Source organism: Otolemur garnettii, unplaced genomic scaffold, assembly GCF_000181295.1.
Source record: "Otolemur garnettii isolate 467f Iridium unplaced genomic scaffold, OtoGar3 scaffold00070, whole genome shotgun sequence".
NCBI lineage: Eukaryota > Metazoa > Chordata > Mammalia > Primates > Galagidae > Otolemur > Otolemur garnettii.
Window position 1 is genome coordinate 8,124,183 of NW_003852465.1, and position 25,249 is coordinate 8,149,431.

At 54.8% G+C, this 25,249-nt stretch overlaps 2 protein-coding genes across 2 annotated transcripts in view; one reads left to right on the plus strand and one right to left on the minus strand.

Moving 5' to 3' along the window:
- Positions 1 to 27: 27 nt before the first annotated feature.
- SLC48A1 (solute carrier family 48 member 1) lies at positions 28 to 8,174 on the plus strand. The gene is made up of 3 exons (XM_003793569.3): positions 28 to 219; positions 6,169 to 6,336; positions 6,933 to 8,174. The coding sequence occupies exons 1-3, from the start codon at positions 84 to 86 to the stop codon at positions 7,067 to 7,069; spliced, it is 441 nt and encodes a 146-aa protein (XP_003793617.1). The 5' UTR covers positions 28 to 83; the 3' UTR covers positions 7,070 to 8,174.
- Positions 8,175 to 9,108: 934 nt separating this feature from the next.
- HDAC7 (histone deacetylase 7) overlaps positions 9,109 to 25,249 on the minus strand; it is a 35,741-nt gene continuing 19,600 nt past the window's right edge. Inside the window, exons 3-25 of the mRNA XM_003793567.3 lie at positions 25,049 to 25,139; positions 24,639 to 24,750; positions 24,058 to 24,173; positions 23,722 to 23,847; positions 23,301 to 23,392; positions 23,003 to 23,113; positions 22,685 to 22,865; positions 22,283 to 22,476; positions 21,768 to 21,938; positions 20,513 to 20,732; positions 18,877 to 19,010; positions 18,612 to 18,732; positions 18,356 to 18,405; positions 17,087 to 17,194; positions 16,078 to 16,133; positions 15,799 to 15,886; positions 14,538 to 14,657; positions 14,244 to 14,341; positions 12,841 to 12,959; positions 11,988 to 12,121; positions 11,629 to 11,713; positions 10,425 to 10,563; positions 9,109 to 10,240 (exon numbers count right to left, since the gene is read on the minus strand). Of these exons, the coding sequence (XP_003793615.1) occupies positions 10,195 to 10,240; positions 10,425 to 10,563; positions 11,629 to 11,713; positions 11,988 to 12,121; positions 12,841 to 12,959; positions 14,244 to 14,341; positions 14,538 to 14,657; positions 15,799 to 15,886; positions 16,078 to 16,133; positions 17,087 to 17,194; positions 18,356 to 18,405; positions 18,612 to 18,732; positions 18,877 to 19,010; positions 20,513 to 20,732; positions 21,768 to 21,938; positions 22,283 to 22,476; positions 22,685 to 22,865; positions 23,003 to 23,113; positions 23,301 to 23,392; positions 23,722 to 23,847; positions 24,058 to 24,173; positions 24,639 to 24,750; positions 25,049 to 25,139 (2,712 nt within the window). The 3' untranslated portion in view covers positions 9,109 to 10,194. The remainder of the gene's footprint in view (positions 10,241 to 10,424; positions 10,564 to 11,628; positions 11,714 to 11,987; positions 12,122 to 12,840; positions 12,960 to 14,243; positions 14,342 to 14,537; positions 14,658 to 15,798; positions 15,887 to 16,077; positions 16,134 to 17,086; positions 17,195 to 18,355; positions 18,406 to 18,611; positions 18,733 to 18,876; positions 19,011 to 20,512; positions 20,733 to 21,767; positions 21,939 to 22,282; positions 22,477 to 22,684; positions 22,866 to 23,002; positions 23,114 to 23,300; positions 23,393 to 23,721; positions 23,848 to 24,057; positions 24,174 to 24,638; positions 24,751 to 25,048; positions 25,140 to 25,249) is intronic.

Below are 25,249 nucleotides of genomic sequence, written 5' to 3' on the forward strand. Positions count from 1 at the left end.
GGGGTGGCTAATGCCCCCAGCGCTCCCCACTCCACCTGTGACTGTCGGCCGCGCTTCCCGGGGCCGCCCGGCGCCGCAGCCCCATGGCCCCGTCCCGGCTGCAGCTCGGCCTCCGCGCCGCCTACTCCGGCGTCAGCTCCATAGCCGGCTTCTCCATCTTCCTCGTGTGGACGGTGGTCTACAGACAGCCCGGGACCGCGGCCATGGGAGGGCTCGCAGGTACGCAGGGGCGCGGGGGTCCCGAGGCCGCCGGGCGGCGGCGGGCAGGGCGCTGTCAGCGGCTCCGGGACGTTGCTCCTGGGCGGCGCTTTCCCCGGGGAGCGGGCGGGGTGTTTACCGAAAATGTTGGTCAGCGCCGCAGGCCCCGCGTATTCCCCGGAGCCTCCAGGACCCACCGCCCGGCCGAGCCCGCAGCTGGCGTTTGCAAGAGGCTGCCGCGCCAGCCGGGCTTTGGTCCCCGCGCCCTCCGCTCATCGCCCCATTACAGCGTTCTCTCTGCGCACCCGGTTCCCTGGCCACCTCCTTCACACACAGACACACACACACTTGTCCTGGGGGATCGCAGTCCACTAAGCACCCGTTCCTTGGGTGCTGGGCGCGGGAAATGAAGAAGGCTGGGGAATCCCGGGGTTACCCATCTGCCTCCTTCCAGTGTGGACCCGCGGCCCCAGTAGAGCCCTCAGCGGAGCCCGGGAGCACGGCGCTGGGGATCTGATAGAAACTGGACATTTTCTTTTCACCCACGTTGGTGCCTTTTGCCACTCATCTGCTGTGGCTTCTCAGCCGGTGCCTGCCAAGCCTGCCAAGCCTGCCGACCACCTTTATCGAGGAGGAAAGGAAGGGCTGGCTAGTGGAGCTCAGGTGCACGCCACTGCTGGCTACTTGCTGTCCACCTCTGGCACGCAATTTAACCTCTCTGTGCCACAGAATTGGTGCGAAGACGAAAAATATTATTACTTGCTGACATTTTTAAATGCTTTCTTATGTGTTAGTCACTGTGTTAAGTAATCTTCCCTTATTCGATTTAATCCTTACATTAATCCTATGAAGTAGGCGTTATTGTTGTGTCCATTTTGCAGATAATCTAAGGTTTAGAGTAAATAACTTGCCTAGGGTTACACAGCTACTTGAAATAATCGGTGGGGGAAAGGACTGAGGGGGGAAAAAATGCATGGATGGGTAATACTTTTACATGTGATGATTTTATTCCATTACTAAAACCCTCAGCCAAAAGAGCCCTACTTGAAATAACTAAGAATAACTTATTTACTCATTGCCCCCCCCCACCCCCCCCCGGGGGGCTTGCTGAGGGCGGTCCCAGTAGGGCCAGAGCATGAGGTGGTGTTTCTGCCTTATAAGAGGAGCATATAAGCAAGGCTGAGAAGAATGCAATGGTCACCAAGGAAGGACTCTGGCTGGTGTTCTCTGCCTGTCAGACTGCCCCGCCACCTGTGGGCACCTATCCCTCCTGGGGGCAGCCAGCTCATTTCTGCCCAGTTATCTCCTTCCCCTCTGCAACCCACCACTCCTCTAGAGCTTCTTTTCTGTTTCCTGTTGGCCTTGCTGCTTGCTTTCCTTTGGAAGGTGATGTCAGGGCAGGGTGGTTGGGATAAGGGGGACGGGGAGTGTGAGGGAGAGAGCCATCCCTGGAACACACCCGCTTAGGTAAGTTCAGAATCTGGCCTGGTGGAAGTGGAAGTGAGCCTTTCCTAGCCGTTGTGATCCTGGGCATGTCAAGGCCTCTTGGGCCACAGTTCCCTTATCTGTAAGGTGTGTGGGAGATTCCTCTGAACTAGCTATCTGATGTCCCTAAAGGTCTGAAATATTGCATTTCTGCTGTCTACTCCCTGAATCTTTCATCTCCAGCTGCCTGTTAGAAGGCTGTGGAAAAGGCCTAGAATTCTTGTACTCTGGGGAGCTGTCTGGGGTTTCCCTCTGATCCAAACTCTGCCCTCTCTTCCTCCTCAAAGACTTCCCCCAGCTTCTGAGGCAGGCCAGCTGTGGGCTGTGGCATTGCCTTTAGGGAGAGGTGCTAGGGCAGCAACCACCTAGAGTAGGGTCCTGGCATTTGACCTGATGTTTGACCTTTGACTGTGGCCATGGAAGAGCCCAAATTGCAGGTGGTGGTACATGGTAGGGGGAGGGGTTGCCAGGCCAAGGCCATGTACCTTCTCTGCCCTGAGTGGGCTGTGCCAGAGTCTACAGCCGGTCAGCCTTCTTCCTCTTTTGGGGGTTAAGTGTCAGCAGATTTACTGACTTATGAGCACCCCTCTTCTGACTTGGCATTTTCCAGCCCAGAAACTGCTGAGTCACCAGAGGGTAGCCCTACATGCAGTTTTTCCCCTGTGTTGGACCAGGCAGGGGCTGGTTGGTTGTGCTGGTTCCTGGGTCAAAGGCAGCCATGGAACCCCTGGTTCTAATGGACAGAGTTTATGGGTGAGGACACAGTCTCCCAGCCTGGCGGGTATCTGGAAAAAAATGACTTCAAAGAAAGGCTGGTTTTCCTGTGGAGGCATGTATTGGACCTACCTGCTTTGGCTTTGCTATCAGAACCCTGAGGGGAACATAGTCCTCTAGGTTTAGTGGACGAAGGAAAGAAAAAGAATGGTTGTCCCAGGATCTAACTGCTCTGTGTTCTTCCCACATGTGCTGGAGGTGCCAGAATTTAGAGGGGCCTGCTGCAGGCCCAGTGTCCCACTTGTCTGCATTTCCCCTGGGTGTCTCCTATCTTCTCACCTTCAGCCCAGCTGCTGGAGATGCTTTCACCACCCAGCCCTGCCTTCCTCGCCCTCAGCTTCTCAGCTGAGCCAAGAGGCCAAGCAGGGCCCCTTGAAGCAGGTGTTGCTGGTGAGCTGTCCGTTCTGCCCTAGATTGTGCTGATAAGGCTTGCTGGAGGCCAAGGGGATCCTAGGAAAGGATGCAGGGCTGAGGGACATCTGCTGCCTGAGGTGTGGGTGGGGACCAATGAGGGGCTCCACCTTACTCAGTGACCTGTTGAGGTAGTAGGGAGCTATCTTCTGAGGAGGGTGGGGAAGCAGGATGGGTGGGAGCGGGCCTGCTTCCAGATTCAGTGTGTTTATCTGGATGTGAGGCCTGTGTATAAAGCCTGGCGCAGGGTTGAGGGGTGGTGAGAGGTGGGTAAAGCCTTGCTTGCTTATTAACAAAGAATAGAGCCCCAAACACCCTGAAACAGCTATCTTCCTATCCCTCTTGGCCTCAGCCCTTTTTGGTATGTGCGTGTACATGGGGGTGGGAGTTTGGGGAAGCTACTGGATCATGGCCAGCGGACTAAGAGATGGCATCTTTATGGGTCTCTATTTCAGCATTTCCTAACCCAGAAATTGCTGAGTCACAGAAGAATTGCTCTGACCTCCTTATTTTTTTCCTAAGCTGGCTTCCAGAATCTTCAAGTGGGAAAGAATCTTACAGCTCAACTTCTCCAGCCCCTCTGTGACATGAGGAGACAGAGAGCAAGTGGACCTGTCCCAGACAGGTGCCCATTTGACTGTTCCTTGAAGATGATTAGTGACAAGAAGCCTCTTCCCTAGGGCCCTTTAAGAAACCAAACATTTGGGCCAGTTGTGGCGGCTCATGTTTGTAACCCTAGCACTCTGGGAGGCCAAGGCAGGTGGATTGCCTGAGCTCACAGGTTCAAGACCACCTGAACCAGAGTGAGACCTCGTCTCTAAAAATAGCTGGGCGTTGTGGTGGGTGCCTGTAGTCCCAGCTACTTAGGAGGCTGAGGCAAGAGGATAGCTTGAGCCTAAGAGTTGTAGGTTGCTGTGAGCTGTGACACCATGGCATTCTACCGAGGGTGACAAAATAAGACTATGTCTCAAAAAAAGAAAAGAAAGAAAGCAAACATTTCCCTCAAGTGAAATCTTAGGATAATGTGAGAAGTGGAAGAGATGTTTTGGGGACAGTGGCTTACGTAAAACCCAGACCATGTAGGATATAAACAGAAGCTGTGGAATTATTGTGTGCACAGCTGGCCTGCTCCAGCTGCCCAACTAGGCAAGGATGGAGAGATACTTATCCCAGCCCAGTCTCATCTCAGGGGTATATTCCAGGCCTCCAGACCCTAAGGAAGGTGGGCAGGAGCAGAGCTGGGGGAGTGTGTGGGAGGGGCGGTGAGGTTAGTAAACCTCTGCCTTCGCTAGGGTAGAACCTCAGGGCCTCCAGTTATCCAGACTGGCAGGACCTCTGGGCTCACTAATTTTTAGATGTGGAAAAACCAAGACTCTGGGGCCCCCCAGCACTAGGGCCCAGGTTTCTTGGCTTGCAGTGTCATGGGGTTTTGTCCCTCACCAGGCTACCTAAATTGTGACAGTTTCACAATTTTCAGAATTGTGAATTTTCACAATTTCAGTTACCAGTTTTCTGAGCTGGTAACTAGAGTATAGCTGAATGACAACTAGTTTCCTCTTTTTTTTTCCCCTCACTTAAAAAAAAATAGGAAATATTTCAGGCATGTCAAAAAGGGTAGAAAATTTAACAAAGTTCCTTACATTCACTACCCAGCCTAAGAAATAAAATGGCATAGATTCTGTCAAAGCACACCCCACCCGACCTCCCCATCAACTTCCCTTCCCTGTCTCCATTGCCAGAGACAACCACTTTCCCCGGCCAGATGCTTGTTCTTGCTTGCATGTTTGGTGGGCTACTATGGAAGTAGCATCCACTACTCCCTTTTGGAGAGGCCTCTAGACTCCTAGGATGCAGTGGCCTTCTGTGGCCCACACCCCACAGGCCAGCTGGCAGAGAGCTTGCAGCTGGCTCTGCCACTTTCCTCATTCCTTCCTTGTTGGGACCCCACGGCCTGCTCCGGACCCTTGCCAATGGAATTGATATTGGTTCCACTCTTTGGGCCACACCAGCAGGCACTGCCTGACACAGAGGGCTGTTTTCTATTGTACTGTACTGTACTGGCTGAGTGGCAGCTGGCTCCTAGGGAAACTGGACACCCAGGCCCAGAGGGCAGGCCCAGGAAAGGGTGGGGATGGGGTGGAGGGGGATGGGGGGATGCTGGCTTGCCCTAAGCTGCACACCAAAGGGAGTGGCATGAGACCTGGCCAAGAGAAAGAAGTCTTCTTGGGTGCTGGGTAGTCCTGGGAGTCCTCACCCTGCAAGACCAATCAATACAGGGAGTTTGGGGAGAGCCCTGCTGCCCAGGAGCCCATCTGCGGAAGGATACCTTTACCATATCTGTTGCCCTCAGAGTACATGGTGGGAAGTCCCCAGAACACAGGCTGGACTGTGAGGTTCTCAAACTTTGTTTTCAGGACACCTTTATGCTCTTGAAAAGTAGTGAAACTCAAAGCAAATTTTATTCATATGGGTTATAGCTCAGGACATGTACCATATTAGAAGTTAAAAGTTAAAACTGAGGCTCAGTGCCTGTGGCTCAAGTGGCTAAAGCGCCAGCCACATACACCTGAGCTGGCAGATTTGAATCCAGCCCTGCCGCCAAACAACAATGACCACTGCAACCAAAAAATAGCCAGGCATTGTGGCAGGCGCCTGTGGTCCCAGCTACTTGGGAGGCTGAGGCAGGAGACTCGCTTGAGCCCAGGAGTTGGAGGTTGCTGTGAGCTGGGATGCCACGGCACTCTACCCAGGGTGATAGCTTGAGGCTCTGGCTCAAAGGAAAAAAAAGTTAAAACTGAGAACATTTTTCAGCATGTGAAAGCAATACCAACAATACCATTGAGTTAACAACATAAATTACTTTTTTTTTTTTTTTTTTTTGCAGTTTTGGCCAGGGCTGGGTTTGAACCCGCCACCTCTGGCATATGGGGCTGGCACCCTACTCCTTTGAGCCACAGATGCAACCCCACATAAATTACATTTTTGTAAGAGATACTCATGTTTTCCAAACCAACAACAAAAAATCAGGGAGAAGAATGCAGGGTTTTCTATTTTCATGAACCTGGGGCTTGCTAGCAGGCAGCTTAGAGTCTCTTAACTGCTTCAGCATCCAAGTCCCTGTGATACCACGGGAAACTCCACTCTGTGGTCACGAGGGAACCAGGGAGAAAGGCCAGTATTCTTATGTAAATAGGCCTGGCCTAGCCAACCCAAAGGGCCCTGGGGATCCCTGTGTCCTGGGCAGCGTATCTGCGTGGCAGCCTGGCTGCCAGGTAGCTGATCACTGACTCTTTTTCACAGGTGTGCTGGCGCTGTGGGCCCTGGTGACGCACGTGATGTACATGCAGGATTACTGGAGGACCTGGCTCAAGGGGCTGCGCGGCTTCTTCTTCGTGGGGGTCCTCTTCTCTGCAGTCTCTGTGGCTGCCTTCTGCACCTTCCTCACGCTGGCCATCACTCAGCACCAGAGTGAGTGCCCGTCTGCCTAGAGAAAAGGCGTGGGAGGGGCAGCAGAGGGTTTAGGAATAGACCCTGGGATTCCAGTCCAGGTTCTACAGCTCACATCCAAGGGGTCTGGCAGATCACTTAACCTCCCTGAGCATGAATTTTCTTATTGTCAAAGTGAGTAGGATGAGTTCCCATCACCTATCTCTTGCCGACGGGGCTGTTCAATGAGACTCCCAGGAAGTGTTAAGCCCTGGGTATGATGAGTTGGCTATTGGTATGGCTTAGACTCTTCCCAGCTCTGGGATGGGAGCGCCCTCTGGTGGCTGTGGCAGGAAGTATCCAGAGGGCCTCTTCACGGCCCCAGGGGAATCTGATGTAAAGCAGGTTGGAAATGGCTTGGGGTACATGTCATAAAAATAGAGTGGATGATATAGACCTGCGCTTGGCCAGCCCCGCCATTCCTTCATCCCCAGGATCTCCTGCCTGTAAACTCTGGAATTCACATTCAAGTCTTTCTGTTGGGTTGGTTCAGCTGCTGGGACATTTCAGGGGTGTTGAGTGGGAGGAAGGTGGCCCTGGCCTTGGGCTGTGGATGAAGGGGGTTCCTCTCTTTGCAGGCCTCACAGACCCTACCAGCTACTACCTCTCCAGCGTCTGGAGCTTCATTTCCTTCAAGTGGGCCTTCCTGCTCAGCCTCTACGCCCACCGCTACCGGGCTGACTTTGCGGACATCAGCATCCTCAGTGATTTCTGACCCAGGGAGTGAGGGCTCTGCACCCTGGGGGTCCTCAGGACCTGAACTCAGTTTCTGAGACATTGGGAGGGCCTCATCTCACCCCCTGGAGACAGTACACAACAGGACTGTGGCCTCCCAGGGAAGCTATGAGGCCTGTCCCCTTGGGAAAGACCTGGGAGCAGTGGGAAATGCTGGTCTTCATCAGAGGCCGGGCTGGAGGGCAGCTCTATACCTTCTCAAAGGCATCTGTTTTCTTAGCACTCAGAAAGGAATAATTGTGGGTCAAGAGGTAGAGCCCTGAGAACTTGACCTATGCCTGGGGCAGGGGTTTCCTCCCTGCTGGCCCAGGTACTGTTCTTGAGGCCAGGTGGGAACACGGGGAGGTCAGTGAGTAAGGAGTCTCAAAGAGACCTTTCAAGTTCCCACCCTCCGGTCCCCCTAACCAGGGTCAGGTAGCTTAACTCATTAGTCCCAGAGATGGCTACATTGGGCTCTTTACCCAAAGCCTGAGGGGCTGAGTAGAGAGTTTGGTGTCCCTTCTCCATCATCACATCCTGAGCTGGTTTCCATGAGTGTGCTAAGAACCAGAAGCCATCAGCCTCTCCCTGCCACCCCTGAAGTACACAGAGGCATCCTCACACCCTAGCACAGGACTTCCCTAACAAGGCCAGACTAAGGGTCACAGGGAATGTGCTCCTGTCCCCAGGAAGGGCTTTGGGGAAGGGGGCAACATGGTATAGGCTAGGAGCCCCCTGAACTATACTGTGTACTCCCAGCCCTGAATTTCTACTCTGCCTCTTCAGAGTGCCATTGCACCCAGACCCTTGACCATGAAGTACCTTCTTTCCCACTCCAGCCCCTGTTCACTGCCATTCTACTATAACTTTTATCTTTTTAAATCTCCCTTCTGAAGGATAAAAATCTGCTTTTCTGCCCATACATCAGCCCAAGGGCTCACCTAACAAGGAGGGAGGGGCCTGTTGTTACCTAGATCTTTTTATGTTAATTTGCCATTTTGCACGGTCTACCCTTCTCCTGCCAGTGTGTCCCGACCCTTAGCTCTCTCTGCCTTATCTGTGTCACCGTCACTTTAGCAGAAAATACAGCAGCCATTTGTATCAGACAGCCTCTGGTGGTTACTTGGGGGGAGGATTGGGCAGGGAAGGGGTGGAAATAGCTAACTATCTGATTAAACTATTTCCCTAGTCCAAATTGTGCCCTGGAGAGCAAGGACTGGGTCCGTGTCTCAGAGGCTAGAGATTCTTGTTCTAGCCCTTTTGGTATGAGGGCAACCAGCAGCCCAGCTCCCCTCTCTCTGTCAGCACACCTGCCCCCCTAGTCAGGCCAAGGACATCCACGGACATGGCCTCAGCAACCTCCATGGGATGTAGTGTCCATCACTCATGAGGCCAGGCCAGATGGGAGAGGGACTAGCACCTCTTCCCTTCAGGCCTTGCCAGGCTGCTGAGGGCTCAGAGCCAGGTCTTCCTGCTAGAAAAGCCTGGTGGACCCAGAACTGCAGGGGCAGGTGCTGGCAGCCCTGGCGCCTTCCTCTCTGCTCACACCGGATGAACCTGTCCAGGCCTGCTGCCTCACCCATTCTCTCTTCTAGCTGTTATGCTTAAGAAGTCATGGCACATTAGGGCAGGAAGGAACTATAAACAATATCTATAATATTTCCGGGGCCTTTTACTGATAAAAGCCCCAGAAGGTGATGTGACTTACCTGAACTCCCAGCTAGGACTTAAACCCAGGATGTCTGATTCAGGACTCTGGAGTTGCCCTGATAAGCAGGGATAACTGTATTCCTGCCTCCCCCATACCAGGGCTAGGCCCCCTGTCTGTGGACTTGGCCCAGGGCTGCCGTCTCCTTATCACCCCATGCTGGGGTAGGCAGGGACAGCTGAGGTGTGTTCAGAATGGGTTCTTCATGCAGGGCAATGACTATGGAAGAGCCAGGAGGGAGAGGTTGCAGCCTTGACACCAAATCAGCCGCATGCTCCCTGGGGCAATTGTGTGCCCATGTGCACACCTACCCATAGCATGAGCCCTTCCCCAGACAATTTTAAAGCAAATAAAACATTTATTCAAATTGTTTCCATTTTTTTTTTCTTTTTTCCTTTTTTACAAAAACATGCATACATACACAGGGTATGGTGGGTCCTGGGGAAGACACGTACGCCTATACACACTCCTCACTCACGCACACATTCACACACAAACACTTTCCTTCTTGGTCTCAGGCCTGGACCGCAAGAGCCTTGAGGACTTTGCCAGGGCAGCCTCCCCTCCCCATGTCTTGTGTCCACTCTTCCCTTCCCTCCGCCAGGCTATTCCTACATGGGACAGGAGTCAGAGCTGGAGGGAGACCCCAGAAACAAGGAGGAAGCAACTAAGGGGCACCCGGGGGTCATGCTGTGCTTCTGAGGGGAGATGAAGGGTTGGCACCATTGGATCAGGAAGCACAGGACTCCAGAAGCACCTGTCTGTTCCACCAGGGCACTGAGATGGTCAATACAGGATGGCCTCCAGCGGGGGCAGGCAGAGGGAGGTCTGCCAAAAACTGCTCTCAGGGAGCTTTGTCTCAGTGCCCAGTGTTACAGGGAAGGTTCCAGAGTCATCCAAGGAAGCAGGTGAGAGGAAGGATCCCCTGCACTCAGGGATAGGGGTCCTCTTGGCTCCCTGCCTACCTCCAGCCCACAGAGCCTCAGAAGGGCCACCCTGGCTGATGCCAAGTTCACATTTCGGTGTAGAGCCTGGGGCTGTGTGCAAAGTCTGGGGTCTGCAGAACCAAATATAGTGGTTAAGTGTGGGCCCAACTGAGCCAGTCTTGCTCTGTGCAGTCCTGAGGAATGCAGGCCACCACTTGGGGCCCAGACACCAAAGGGGTAGAATCTGTTCTTGAGAGAGCCCTGCTGGGGCCTGGCTGCCCAAACTCCTCTCAGGATCCCCTGTGGTTCCCATCCTACACCCAGGGGCCCTCTCAGGCTCCTTGGGGTGGCTGTCAAGGCAGGCAGGCTGTTCTCTGGCCCCGACTACCTGCCCTTAGGATCTCTGAAGACCCTGGAATGGGGGCTGTTGCCAGAGATTAGAAGAAAACCAGGTTCGAAGGGCAGGGTGGGCAAGCAGATGTTTCTGAAGCCTTAGAGATTCATAGGTTCTTCCTCCTCCACCAGCTGCTCTGAGGACCTGGGGAAAGGGACAAGGGTGAGACGCTGGAGGGCCAGGGGCCACAGGAAGGCTGCAGCTGAGCTTCCCCCCAGCCCTGGTCAGGAAGCCTGAGAGGGCTGGGGTAGTTGCATGGGGGATCTGGGGTCTTTAGGCAAGGAGGACCAGAGGGTGGAGAGGGCCCAGGGTTGGGGTCTGGCATTACCTGTCTTCAGCCAGAATGCCCACAGAGAGGGATGCCAGTGCAGTCACTGCCTCTACTTCTTCTGTATCAGCCCCCGGCCTCCGGGGCACCCATGGGTCTGGGCAGGATGCCAGGCGCTGCATGCAGCCCCAGTATTTACCTGGGGCAAGAAGCTAGTCAGGAAGGGTGGGAAAGCAAGCCCCTCCCACACTGCACCTGAGACTGGACATGACACACTCTCACCTACCTGCCCCTCCCCTGCAACACTTGCTCCCCCTCCCTGCCAACCCCTGACAGGCTGAGCAGAGCAGCCTCCACATGGCTCTGAAGGGGTCCTGGCAGCTGCCATATCTTTCTCCCATGCCCTGTGGCTGAAAGGCCACCTCAGACTCATTGTCCTAGGTGTGGATTCCTAAGAGCATGGGGAGGGTGTACTTTCCTGCAGACAGGATCTCTGTCAGGGTGATCTCACAGATCCCTGAGTGCAGGGTCCCACTCATGTAGCCCCCAGCACCCAGGGAAGGAGAGCATGGGAGGCAGGAAGAAACCACGGCACCAGGAGAGATGACTGTCACCCCAGCTTCCCCGTGTGGCCTTCCCCGGGAATGCCCACCCTGCTGCCGTGAGGAGTAATACACATGTAACACACACGGCACAGAGCCTGCCTGCTTGAGAATGCCACAGACGACTCGGTGGTGTCTTTACCATTACGTGTGCTTCCCTCACCAAACTCTAGACCCCTAGCATAAATCCTGGGTCTGTACATAAAGCACTCAATAGATACTGAGTTGAAGTTGAAAACTGAAAATTCTTTCCAAATGTGAGGTTATTCTAAGACCCAGCCCTTGGGCAGGCAGGACCCTGCAGTCCCCCATAGCTGGGACAGGGGAAGAATGGCAGCCAGGCCTTCCAGCAAACAAGGCCCAAGCAATGCTGTTGGTCTGGCACTGGCCTACAGTTGTGGCTATAAATGGGAGGCCCATTCTTGCCTTGAAAAGGCCACTGTCTGATAGTCTCTGCTATGGACATCTTGAGAGCTTAGAGGTACCCACTCATGGGGGGCTCCCCACTATTACTGATGGGGTGACTCAGGAATGTGACTCCAGACCAACAGCAGGTCACCTGGTTGGCCCTGGAAGCCCCAAGAACTCTGGCCACTAGGACAGCGGATCGTTGAGATTCTTCCAAGTCTGAGCAGCTTGGTGAGTGTTATCTCCACACTTACTGTGTGCCCGGATCACGGCCTCCAAGGATCGAATAGCATTGAGGTTGGGTTTCTGTTTCCAGCCTTCTTCTGAAAGAGGATCCACCTACAGAAAACAGTACCTTAGCTACCAGTGTCACAGGGAGCCACAACCCCAGCTCTCTCCCACCCCAAAGAGTCTAAGCCTTCTGGGCACAAACAGGCCTAGGCTCTGCCTAGATCGGACCTATATCTAACTTGGAGAAGAGGCATCCACTTTACCTACCTCATTTCAGACCAGACTTGCCCTGTCACACTCCATCTGCCTGCTCTTTGGGCAGTCCTGAGAAACCTAGCTCACCTGCCCCACAGAAGCATGAATGGTAGAGGGGATAGCTCACCTTCTTGCCCAGCAGAGCAGCTACGCAGGCCTCAGAGGCATCACAGATAGCTGTGAGGTCATGACCACCCTCTAAGGCCAGCACCACTGCACCTCCTGCCAGGTTCATCAGCTGCTGTGTCATGTACCCGAAACCTAGGCATTTGGGTGGGGTAAATAGTAAGGGATGGAGGTGGAGGAGCGGTGGCCCATTCTCTACCCGTTTCCATGCTTGCTTCCTCCCCCATAGTGACTCAAATGCATAAGTCATTAGTTTCCAAAGTGCTTTCACATTGAATCCTAAGCAAAACCTGTTAGTATGCCTCTTTCAAGGCTCAAAGGAATTAAGGGTCTTGCAAAGGGCCCCACAGCTAGTAAGTGGCAGCAGGACTAGGACTTGAACTTGGGGTCTTGACTTCAGCCTGTCTTTTTCAAGAGCCACACTATCTCCTCGTTCTGTCCTCCAGGCCCTATGGCCCAGTAGGCTAGGGGGAGGGAGGAGCTTTGTTCTGAGAAGGCAGCTCCTCCCATCCTCCCTCTGAAGGAGCTGCCAGCCCAGCCTGGAAACAGCACAGTTGTGCTGGGGAGTTCTATGGCTGAGCTTTCTGTGCGTCAGACGTAAAATCCCCAGGGGTCTGACCTGGTCAAGCCCTGCGCAGCAAAGCAGCCTAGGTCCCAGAAAGGACCAGGGCAGTGCTAGGCTAGGAGATCCCAGGGAATCCCAGGGCCAGCTGCCATACTTCAGGCCTCAGGCTCACAGCCCTGGCTGGCCACTGCTGCCATCCCCTTTAGATTTGGGCCACACATCCCCACCCTCCCACCTCCCGGCCTGGCTCTTAGTCCCTATACCTCCCCTTCAGCTGGGGCCCCCTTACATTTGGCAGAAACGTGGTAGCCACCCAGAGGGGCTGGGTGACCCTCAGCAGCATCAAACCCAGCTGACACTAGGACCAGGTCTGGAGCGAACTCTCGGGCAATGGGCATCACGACTATCCTGGGAGGTTGCAAGGAGAAGAGGGGTCACCATACTGCAGAGGGCTGCTGGAGGCAGAGGCCAGGCTGCTGTCTAGGCTGGCCCCTCCCTCAACTTTGCCATGAAGCACTCTGCTCTTAGGGGTCCAGACACCTAGTCCCCTGGCAGGATTAGCAGATCCTCTGACCTCCTTGACTTTGGCTGGCCCCTTGTGTCCCTGGCATACAGCCTAAGGACTCAGCCCCCCCATAAGTGGCGGAGGAGCATGTGTATATCTGTAGGTGCAGTGAATGGGACACAGGCAAGGGCATCTCACAGCCAGCCAAGGACTGTGCACCAAACTGACCACACCCCACTACTCAAGAGCTAAGAACCAACTGGGGCAACAAGACCCTCTGAGGTCCTAGGCCACTAGCTCCATTCTCTTATCCCCTTCCCCTGTTGCCCCCCACAGCTCTGACCCAACTCTGAGGTCCACTTTGAGGTTTTCAAATCCCTGGGTTCTTGGGCACAGACACCAGGAACTCTAGTCCAGGGCTCCGGCAGAATTAGCTGTCATGGAGAGTATCTTCAGAAAAGTCTGGAGATCTACTTCTAGGGTTCTCTTCCCACACAGAGAGCAGGGGCTCCAGTGTGAACAGAGCCTGAAGCCCCTCCTCCAGAGTGATTTTTCTTTTCTTTTTTTTTTTGGAAACAGAGTCTCACTTTGTCACCCTTGGTAGGGTGCCGTGGCATCATAGCTCACAGTAACCTCAAACTCTTGGGCTCAAGAGATTCTCTTGCCTCAGCCTCCCCAGTAGCTGGGACTATAGGCACCCGCCACAATGCCTGGCTATTTTTAGAGACTAGATCTTGCTCTGGTTCACACTGATCTCAAACCCGTGAACTCAGGCAATCCACCTGCCTTGGCCTCCCAGAGTGCTAAGATTATAGGTGTGAGCCACCGCGCCTGGCTCTCAGAGCGGCTTTTCTTAAGTAACTCCCCCAACATGGACGTCATCTCCTCCCCCACTCAAAGCCCACCTCCTCCAGGCAGCCTACTCTGACCAGACGCAGCAGCTCTGCTCACTCCACCCCACCTTTCTGCCAGCCCTCCACCTAACACTAAGTCACACATTAAAGCAACGTGTGACTTTATGCAGCACCCTTTGACTTTTGCATTCTTCTGCACATATCCTACCTTCCTCCTTGAGTTTACCTACAATGTGTAGTAGCCAACGGGACAGGGTAATGATTCCACTAAGAGCTTCCAACCCAGTCCTATTGGGAAAGGGATTTGCTACCCTGGGCTCCCAGAGTACTCACCTAAAGGCGGCCAGGTACTCAGGATCCCCCATGGGGGGGTCCAGACCTCCAGCCCAGGCCACATTGACATTGAAGCCCTCACCGTTTCCAGCCCCGACCTTGAAAACAGACATAGGGAGACATGAGGAGAATATAGCCCTAGAAGAGGAACCCCAATGTTAGCACTGCCAGACCAGTTATCCAGCTGCCTCACTTCCAGATATGGAAGCTGAGGATCAGGAAGCTATACAGCTCGTGCTGGCAGGGGCAGATTGTCAGGAGGAGAGTCAACAGGGCTGGAGGACATGGCCTCACCTCATCCACAGCCCCACTGCCTGGGAAGAAGTTGCCATCATCATGGCGATGCAGGGAGATGTAAAGCACACTGGAGTCTTGGTAGAAGGTCTGCTGGGTGCCATTGCCATGGTGAACATCCTGCACAGGGAGATGGGCAGTGCTTAGGGAAGGTATAAAGCAGAGAGATGGGGGCCAGAACAGTTGGAAGGATTTCAAGGTTGTTAGCCATTCTAAGAGTCAAGACCCTAGACTGGGGGCCAGGAAACTGGGGTTTTTAGGGCCATATGGTTCAGTGGCCCCAACTAATAATCCACTGCTGATCCTTGAGCCTCGGTCTCTCCACATTGGAGGTGCACTCTCTCTCTCCATAGGAAGAGAAAGAAACATGGTGGATATGGCTGGCTTTAATAGGAAACCCTAAAGGAAGGGAGGCACCCCAGTCTCTGAGGAGGCAGGCTGACCGCAGGTTGGCCCACGAGAGACAGAATGCTTGTGGGGGTGGATTAGTGGCCGGGAGAGGTAAGATACCAGGATCATACACATTAGAAACTCTCACCACTACATCTTGGGTGAAGTCATGAAGTGACACAGGTGATCACAAACTGGTACCTGGCCTGGCCCCATCCTGTCTAGGAAGAGCCTACACTTGATTAGTAAGACCATGCTCAGGCTCAAGCGTGCAAAGGTCCTCCACTGTTCTCAACTTCTGCTTTGGGAAATGTCCCTTTCCCAGCCATCAATGCAAAAGGGACAGAATAAATGCACGCACTTAAGAGTTAACTAGCCTGGGTGCAAATCCATCTCACTTTACAAGGTGAGTGACTGTGCAAGTCATTTAATCATTCTGTGCTCACGTTCCTCATCTAATCCTAGAATCAGAATTAAATTCACCCATATAACACCATCCCTGTCTGGATGTGATTAGTGGTATACTGATAACTGTATGCTATTATTCCCATCACAACTATCTGAGAGGAAATGCAGAAATCTTATTAGATCTGCCAAAAGAAGCCAGTAGAGGTCAAAAGACAATGGTCGAATGAGAACTGCCACCCGCTATGGGAGCTCGTTAGGGCTTAAGGCTTTTCCACACACCATCTCCTCTGGGCCTCCCAACAGCCCTGCAACATGAGTGTTATCTTCATAGAATTTTGCACAGGGGAAACTAGGCTCATGGAGGCTAGCACAGAACTAAGACATGCAAGCCCATTTCTAACACCAGGCTGCAGGCTCTCTCCACCAGACTCTGGGATCTGCAGTACAAGGAATAGACACCTACCCAGTCTACAATGAGGATCTTGCTGGCCTTGCTTTGCTGTTGCAGCTGCCGACAGGCGACGGCCACTGAGTTGAAGAAGCAGAACCCCCTGGGAGAAGGAGAGAGAGGTCCTAATGGCCCTTCCCCTCCCCACGACCCCACCTCTCCAGCCCCTTGTCTCTCCCAACCCCTGGCTTGGCCTGGCTCTATCTGGCTCAGGGAAGGAGGGAAATGTCTCTACAGGAAGACCCAGAGAGCCTGTCCCTACCCCACCCCAGCCAGGCCTCCCCCAGGCCTTACATGGCTGTGGAATGGTCTGCGTGGTGTCCTGGGGGCCGCACCACAGCAAAACCGTTCTGGAAAGAGAAAAGTTGCTTGTCAACTCTACAGCTAGCATTCCGACTCACATTTGGAAAAACCAGTCCCCCAGGCCCAGCCTCCCCCTCTGAGAAGGGGCCACAGGGCATTAGCTGCCAGCAGGTCTGACCTTGTCCAGGTTGGAGCTAAAGTGGCCCAGTGTCCCATCCTCAAGCTGTGAGCCCTTTGCTCACAGGCTGCACATGAACAAAGAGCCCCTCGTCCTGGGGTGTCCTGACTACCATCACCTTGCAATGATAACTGCTACTGGCCACCGAGCAAAAACATGCAACTGCCATTGTGCCAACCACTTGACAAACGCTGGCTTTCATCCTCACAGCATCTCCTTGAGGTCAACAGTACCTGATCCTCCATATGACATCTTCACAACACAAACATTATTATCTCCACTTTACAGATTAGGAGAAGTCTGAAGCTTAGGTGAGTTAAACAACTTGTCCAAAGTTGTCAGGTGTAACTGATAGAGCCACATGACGCTGCCCTGAGGTGCTCTGATACCGAGGACACTGTGACTGCCTTGGACCATACGCTCCTAGGCAACAGGCTGTGGGCCACTGGCCAAGCCCTGTAAGAAGCCCAGCCCAGAATGAGCAAGGATGGTTACCAGCCCCATTACATAACCTCAGTACTAAAGGTCCAGAGACATCCTGAGATTCGCCCAAAGCCACACAGTGGGCCTTAAATTGGTCCTGGATGACCAGAACCCTATGTCTTCTAGAGACTAAGGGTCATAAGGTCACAGTGGCTTATGTCCCTGCCAAGTAATATGCACCTGGGGTTCAAAGCTTAGTCCCTAAAGCCCCTGATTTTCCTTCCAAAACTGTGTGGCAATATCCAAGAGGAATGAGACGCCAGGGGTCATGGGCCTGGATTCCCCACTGTTCCACCCTGTTGCCTCTTCTGTGGTGAGCTTCCCTTAACCCAAACCTACCTTCAGCTTTCGGGAAGCCACTTTGAAGGCGAGGTCAGTGACACTGCCAGCGGCCCAGCAGGCTGCATTGGAGGAATGCAGCTCATTCCAGATGGTGTCAGTATCCACCTGTGGGAGCCAGAGTCAGGGCCCGCATCATCCAAGGCTTCACATAGGAACTGGGGCCCAATGGGGCATCCCCACCCAGCGGCCAAGATCCCAGGGGCAGGGAGCTGAGCAGACAGCGCTGCCTCCCTAGTGCCCCACCGCCCAAAAGCAAGGCCTCCTGTGTCCCCAATCCCAGCACAACTTCTTCCCAGCTTAAGTCCCAGCATCAGCCCATATCTGGCCAGCACTCTGCTGGCAGCATCACACCTGCCTCCCCGGTCGTGGGAGGGGGCATGGCGTTACCTGGGCGGGACTTGGGGTTTGGGCCGGGAGGGGTTTTAAGCCCCAGCTGACTCTGCTCAGGCCCTGCGGGACGGTCGGAGCTGGAGGGGCCGTCTGCACCACTGTCTTCCACTCAGGGCCCCTAGCCCAGGCTGGGGCCCCCCAAACCCAGTCCCTGGGCCTCAAGGCTAGGGAGGGGCCGGGGGGCATGATGGGGAGATGGGGGGGCGAGGCAGACCAAGAGAGGCGAGGAAGGCAGAGAGAGTCGCAAGAGGCTGGAGAAAGAAAGAGAGAGAGAGAGAGAGACAGACAGAGAGGGAGAGAAGGGAGGAGAAAACAGAAGTAACAACAGTTGGAAAAATCAGAAAGTGGCAAGAAATGGGAGGTTGTGAACAGGGCGCTGACCGGCTCCCAAACAGCCCCCCACCAGCTGCAGCTGCCACTCTCTCTCAAAGTGAGGGCTCCATCCCTTGTGTCCATACACCTTGCCTTAGAAACCACTACAGGAACATTTCTAGGTGAGGAGAGCCAGACAGAGGGAGCGGGAAGCCCCTCCCACAGGTGAGGGGTAGGCAAAGCTGGGGGTCACAGAGGGCTGTGTGAAGTGCCTAGATCACAAAGGACACTGGGAGCATCCCCACAGCCCCATGCCAGGCTGTTCTGGGAATCAGCCTGACTCCACCTCACTCAAGGTCTATCAAACACCTTCCAAGTACGAGCCTGGACTAGGGGCTCCATACTCAGGAGACACTGACGGGGCTAGGACACCCCTGTCTATCGGGGGCTTCCAGCCTCTTGGGGGACCTAGGGGCAAGTCCCCGGCCTGCCCAGTCTGGGCCTGGGAGAACTGAAGGGAGGAGAGCCCTTGGCAATGCCTAGTTGAGACCCTGGGACACTTACCCCAACCCCACCACAGGGCAGCATCACAAACATCCGCTCTGCCAGGATCCCTGTGGGGAGAGGCCCAGCAGTGTGAGTGTGGGTGTTCTTGGCTTTGGCCCATCCAGGAGCAGGGAGGCTCTGACAAGATGGCTGGGTGGGAGTGGAGGGGAGAGATAGGACAGGGAGAGGCGGGTGTGGGCAGCAGAGGGGGAAAGCTGGGATGAAAGCAAAGGAGCTAAGTGAGAGCCAGGCTCAGGCTCCTCCAAGCCCCTACCTGCCAGCTTCTCGTTGTCCAGTTTAAAGCGGCTGAGCGGGTTGGTGCCATAGAGGAGAACGTGCCGCTCGGAGTGGACCGACTGTAGCTCCTCCAGGGAGGCCTTCCGGCCCCGGAGACACTGAGGAAGGACCCACAGCACTCCTCAGCCCTTGCCCACTCTCTCCCACTCCCACTGTGCCACCTGCCCCTCATCTCCCGCTGGCCCCATCCCTCCGGCTATCCTTCCCTCTTCCTATACTGTGCCCCCCATCCAAGTCCTCACCTCACACTGACTCCGCAGCCCTTGCTCCTGCAGCCGGGACCAGATGCTCTGGATGCGGCCAGCATGCTCTGGGTGCCTGCTGTTGTCTCCACAGGAGCACTGGTGCTTCAGCATTACTGAGTCATAGACCAGCCCTGCAGGAGCAAGGGTCAGGGCCGGGACCCCAGGGCCTCCTCTTCCACCCCCATGGCCACAGCCCCCAAGCCGATCCAGGTGGGACACACACACCCCTACATCCACACAGGCTGCATTCTCCATCCTGCCTCCGTCCCCCACCCTCTCCCTTCACACCCAGACACTTCCCTAGGTGGCCTTAGACAACACAGCACCATGCCAATACAGCTTCCACAGAGCCACTGCCTTCTTGCCACGCTGACCTGACTGCTCACGTGGCCTGACAGCACTGTGCCCTCAAGCGCTCAAGCCTAAGGCCGAGGCCTAATGTCAGGCCTCTCACACTGGCTGCCAAAGAGGCTACAAAGGGCAGCAAGAAGGGGATAGAATTCCTAGGCAACCCCCAAACCGGGAGCTGGGAAGCCCACAGTGACACTGGGCCACGTGATAAGACAAATAACAGCTTTGGAGGTGTGGCTATCTCAGTCTGACCCACAGGAAGTCTGCAGAGGAGGGCCCTGCACGTGGCTGTGGGAGGATGAGTTTCTGTTCATCTCGGGACACCAAGGGCCTTCAAAATGCTCACACCATTTTCGCAGGAATGCCCCTCCTTAAGAGTGAACCATGGGAAATACTCCCAAATGTGAGTAAAGATTTATGCATAAGGAAATTTAAATGAGCAATAATCAGACGCCTGGCTAGCTCAGTCGGTAGAGCATAAGACTCTTAAAATGAGCAATAATCTAAATGTCCAATCAATAAGGAATCACTGAATGAAAATAAAATTAGGATGAGTCTCAGTTTGAAAACTTAACTATGCCAAGAAGCATTCACAACAGGTTAAAGCAGGCGAGAACAAAGACTGGACTGAACTACAGCAGAAGTTAAGAGGGGTGACCTCTAGGTAGTAGGATAGTGGTTGGTGATTTTTATTTTTATTTTATGCTTTCCTCCACTTTACAAAATTTCTGGGTTTTTTTTTTTTTGAGATAGTCTCACTTTGTCACCCTCAGTAGAGTGCCGTGGTGCCACAGCTCACAGCAACCACCAACTCCTGAGCTTAGGTGATTCTCTTGCCTCAGTTTCCTGAGTAGCTGGGACCACAGGTGCTCGCTACAATGCCTGGCTATTTTATGTTGCAGTTTGGCCATGGCTGGGTTTGAACCCGCCACCTTCGGTATACAGGGCCAGTGCCCTACTTACTGAGCCAAGGTGCTGCCCACTTTTCAAAATTTCTAAAATAATTCTGAGCTTTTCCTCCAAGCAGAGGAACAACAATAAATGTCATTTTAAAAATGGGCTGAATGCCTTGGCAGCAGGCTAGGATTCTTACTCTGGCCTGACTGGCACTTACTGTCTGACCATAAACTTATCACCTTAGATTTCCCACTGGTCTCCTCAATGGCTGAACAAAATTATGACCATGTAGCCTCTAAAAATGTCCTGAGTGTCACCACAACACAGGCATGGACTTGTGCCGCCGAGCCTCTCCTTCCTGCCTCCACTTCCATACCAGTCTCACCTGTGGTGAAGCGCAGGGTCCTGGCGGGGGTCTCTGAGCTGGAGGAGACGTGGGCCTGGCTGGTAGGCTCAGGGTTTGATAGTGAGGCAGGCGCGGCTGGGGAAGACTGGGTCCTGGACACGGGCCGGTGCCTGCCCTGGACCAGAGGAAGCAGCACAGAGTCCCCAGTGCCTCCCCGGGGGAGCCGCCCAGGCAGTCGCTGCTGTTCCCAAAGGAATACCTAAAGAAAACAGGGGGCCTCAGTGTCCTGGGCTCAGGGCCTTTCCTGAGGTCTTGAGAATCTCCAAGTGTACCCCTTGCCTAGATGGACTCCAGGACACACCTGGCCCTGCCATCCAGCTTGGCTCTTGCCTTGGAATGAGCCCCTCCCCTGAGCAGCTCTGCCAAGGCCTGCACCCCAGACTGATCATTCAGTTCCACCAGAGCTCCCTGTACCCTTGGGACTCCAAAGCCAGAGCCCAGGTGAGGGGACTTGGGTCCAGCTCTGATCAGGATCTCTTCATTGCCAAGGACTAGCAACTGCCCCACAACACAGGTATGGACCTATATGTCACAGGTTGTACTTTGTCCCCCCCAACCCAATTCATATGTTGAAGTCCTAGCCCCAGGTCAGAATGTGACCTTATTTGGAGACAAGGCCTTTACAAACAGAGGTAACCAAGTGAAAATGAGGTGATTAGTGCAGCCTTAATCCAATATGACTACTGTCCTTATAAAAGAGGAATATGAACCAGACACAGACAGAAGGAAGCCCACAGGAAGAAGACAGCCGTCTGTAAGCTGAGGAGAGAGGCCTGAACCAGCCCCTTCCCTCACAGCCCTCAGACGGAACCAACTCTGCCACCACCTTGATTTTGGACTTCCAGCCTCCAGAACTGTGAGGTGACAGTTTAAGTCTACAGTACTTGACTCAACAGCTTTAGCAGATGAATAACCATGGCTTGTCAACCACAGTGAGAAGAGCTCTGTTCCACCTCTCACCCCAACCTCAGGGGAGACGCACTTGGACAGGAGTGTTCATGGCTCCATGAAAGGCCAGACTCACCCTGAGACTGGCAGGCTGCTGGACTGTGTGTGTGTATATAGAGGTATGTGTGTGCACATGTGTACATGCCCACATCTTGGTGTGGATACAGCACCCTGGATCTTGTAGGGCTGTTCCCTGAACTGATGTCACATGTGCCTCCCTTCCTTATCTCATGCTAGGCCAGTCTTCTGCACACCCTTTCTGAAGCTCACGTGGGCACTGCTGTACCTGCTGGTGCTGCTGGAGAACGGGGCCTCTGGCTTCAGGCTGCCCATGGCCCACCTCTCTGTGTTCCAGGCCATCACCCAGCAGCTGGCCCACTGCTCCGCCATCTGTTTCTAGGTCCTCAGCTGAGGGTATGTGCCGCAGTCGAGATTTCTCACTTGGCTTAGGCGATCTCTGGGGAGGGGAAATGCCTGGCTGAGAAATCATGTTGGAGCAATGGGTGTGGAGTGGGAGGTGGGCCCAGCCAGGAGGCTACTTATCTTGCTAGGATTCCAGAGACACGCAGCTCTGGGTACCTAGAAACCATATCCTCGCTCTTGTCCTCCCTGTCCCTGCCCTTCCTAAGCCCCTTCTGCTTTCAGCCCCCAGGGGCCCAGTTAAACACCCCCTAGAGCAGCTGTTCTCAACCTGTAGGTGGCGACCCACAGGAACTATATTAAAGGGCTGCAGCATTAGGAGGGTTGAGAACCACTGCCCTACAGCCTCCCCTTCTCAGACCTCCCCTACCCAATTCTCACCTTGATCGGTTGGACGTGAGGTTTGAGCCGCTCTGAGCGGGCCTGTAGGGGGCCTGGCGGTGGAGGGGCCGTGGCACTGGGGGGCAGGGGCTCTGAGCAAGTCCGGCTCAGTGCCCAGTGGAGGCCTGACCCGGAGAGCCGCTTGGTCAATATGGACTGGGCAACGTGGAAGGGCAAGGGCCCAAGCCCGGGCACTGGAAAGAATGGGTTAGTGGGGTCATGAGGTGGGGACCACAGGGAGCAGTAGAAGGATACAAGAGCATGGGTAGGGGGCCAGGACACAGCAGAACGATGCACAGGACAAAGATATGGGAAGGGTTGGGGGTCCCTTCCCAAGCTTGGCCCTTAGCAAGGTGCAGAGATCTACCATCCCACCAGCCCCAGAGAAGCAGTGGGACTCACCAGTCAGCAGCGGGGCATGAGAGCCTGAGGGGTCCAGGAGAAGAATAGGCTGCAGGCGAGAGGGCAAGGCACCCCCAGCCTCAGCCTCTAGGCCATGGGGCAGGAAGAAGGGAGCATGAGTACTCCCCAGGACCGGCCCCCGAGGCCCCAGAGTTGGATGGGTCCTATGGTCACCATCAGCCTAAGGGAGAGGCAGGGAGAAATCACAGGGGAGAAGACTCCAGAAGAGAGCAGTGAAGGTGATGGGAGAGGCAGTAAGAAAAGGGAGTAAAAGAAGCTAGGAGGCCTAGAGTGGGGGTGGGCGCCCCAGCCACTCACCCTGGCAGGGGCGGGAAGCCCCAGTGTGATTGTGGGCAGCAAGGACACTGTCGGCAAGGCGAACGGGGCCAGAGGAGTCTCCTGCAGCCGCAGCCGCTGGCCCAAGAGCGCCTGCCATAGGGAGCAGGGCCAGGGGTCACCGGTCCCAGTCCTCTACCCAGCATGCTTCCCAGAACACCCATAGGCTCTGCTTTGGGCTGCCCAGACCCTGCAGCCCCAGCCCAGGTTAGGCTGTCTGCTGGAAGAAGGCTGAGCCTCAGAACTGCCCCAGGAGAGCCCAGTTCTGGCAAGGCCTTACCTCTGAACCCAGGACAGGGTTAGGGCCATGCTCGCTGTCATTAGGGGAGCTACACCCTGACACGGGTGTGCTGCTACTACTGGGGGAGGAGTCTAGAGGGGGGAGAAGGGAAAGTGCATCAGAGGCTGGGGTAGGCCTCTGTCTCCTGCTTTCTTCCCACAATGGGAAGAAGGCAGGCCACCACTAGCCCATGGCACTTGGGGACTATTTCTTTCAGCATGCCCCGTTTTCTGGAAAGATGTTAACTTAGCCCACATCTAAGCAGGGTGGGATTCAACACTGCTCCCACCCCCTCTGGAGAGAGTGCAGGATATATCCTGTATGAACACACACAGAAGTCCTAAAGAGGGAACCCCCATCTGGATGGGATCCAACCCAGAGGGACAAGACCTGCCAGGATTAAGGGTGGCTGCTGCCTCACCTCCGAGTGTTTCTGCAGGCCGCCGCTGGAGGCTGGGTGGTGCGCTCTCCTTCCTGAGCAGTGGATTCTTCCTGCGCTCCAGGGACTTCTTGGGCTTGTAGCGTAGTTTCAGGTTGGGCTCAGAGACTGCAAGGAGTGCCAGTGACACTCAGGTCCCCACACCACCCTCTGTCCCTCACTCCTCATCATTTCTACGGGGTAAGGCAAAAGAAGGCGGCCTCAGAGAGAAGACAGAAGCCTGTGGACTGTGGTCCCACCCCTTTGCAGTCTTGACCTGCATCTGAGGCCCTTGTCCCTTAATTTCCCTAGAGGGTCCTGGCTGTGTGCCCAGCTCACCTGTCTTGCGCAGGGGGAAGTGCTCTGGGGGGTCACTGGGCAGGCTGGGGACAGGAGGCAGAAAGCTGCTGAGCATAGAGCGGGTGGCCCCTTCTGTCTCCAAGGGCTCGAGAGTTCTGTGGAGCAAGTGCCAGGTACTTCAGAGTGGTGCATGGTCACCCTCCTGAGCATGGCACAGGGGCTGGGAACCTGGTAGGGAGGCGGCAGCGGGCAAGGCTAACAGCATGGGGCAAGCAAGAATGGGGACCATCTCCAGGTGGCAGCAGTGGGCCACTCTTCCTGCCCAGCTGCCACAGTGCAGAGCTCTAGGAACTCTGGCAAGAACCTGCTCTAGGAACTAGGACATTAGAGAAGGGACTCCTGTGCATAAGAAGAAAGGCAGCAGGATGTGTGTGTGTGTACAGCCTGTGTGTATCTTAGGTGGGAAGGGGAGAGATCAAGGACAGAGAGAAGAGGACAGGAAAGTTGAGAGAGAAGCTTGGGGGCATTAAGTTTAGGTGAAGGGTATGGCTCAGGTAATGGCAGGTGAGGAGGAAGGGGCCTGGTGGGATGGGGGAAAGCAGGTGAAGTGATAGCATTACCTATAGGGGATGTTAGGGCTGTTGGGGTGGACTGTTCTCTCTAGGGCTGCCTGCTGCTTCTTTAGAATCACCTCTGCCAGCTTTTGCTTGACCACACTGCTGGCTACGGCACCTGCAGGGGCAGAGTCATGAGTGGGCTGGGAGTGGGTGAATGGGCAACCTCCCTGAAATACTCTCTGCCCATGGCCTTGTCCACATACCCAATATAACACATCCCAGGGACTCTTCAGGCAGGAGCCAAGCCAAGGCCCCACCTCTCCCTGGAGCTTCCAGACCCTGCCCCACTCACAGGCACAGCCAGGTAAGCAGAGGGAGAGCAGGTGGCTGCTGGCCCAGCCAGCTACGCCCACCCCCCACTGGTGGCCTGGGCTCCCAGACTGGGCCAGGGCTGGGGCTGCCTCCATCCTTACTTCGCTTGCTTTTGTCCTTATTGAGAAGCTGCCGAAGCTCTTGCTCCTGCTGCCCACCCTGCAACTCGGGCATCGGCGTGTCCATGGAGAGCTGTGGGCAAGGCCAATGGCCCAGGAATGGGCAAGGAGTTGAGGACTGAGACTGGGCACTAGGGAGGCTTGAGGGAGGGAGGCTGGGGGCCAAGCCCAAGGTCGCCCTGT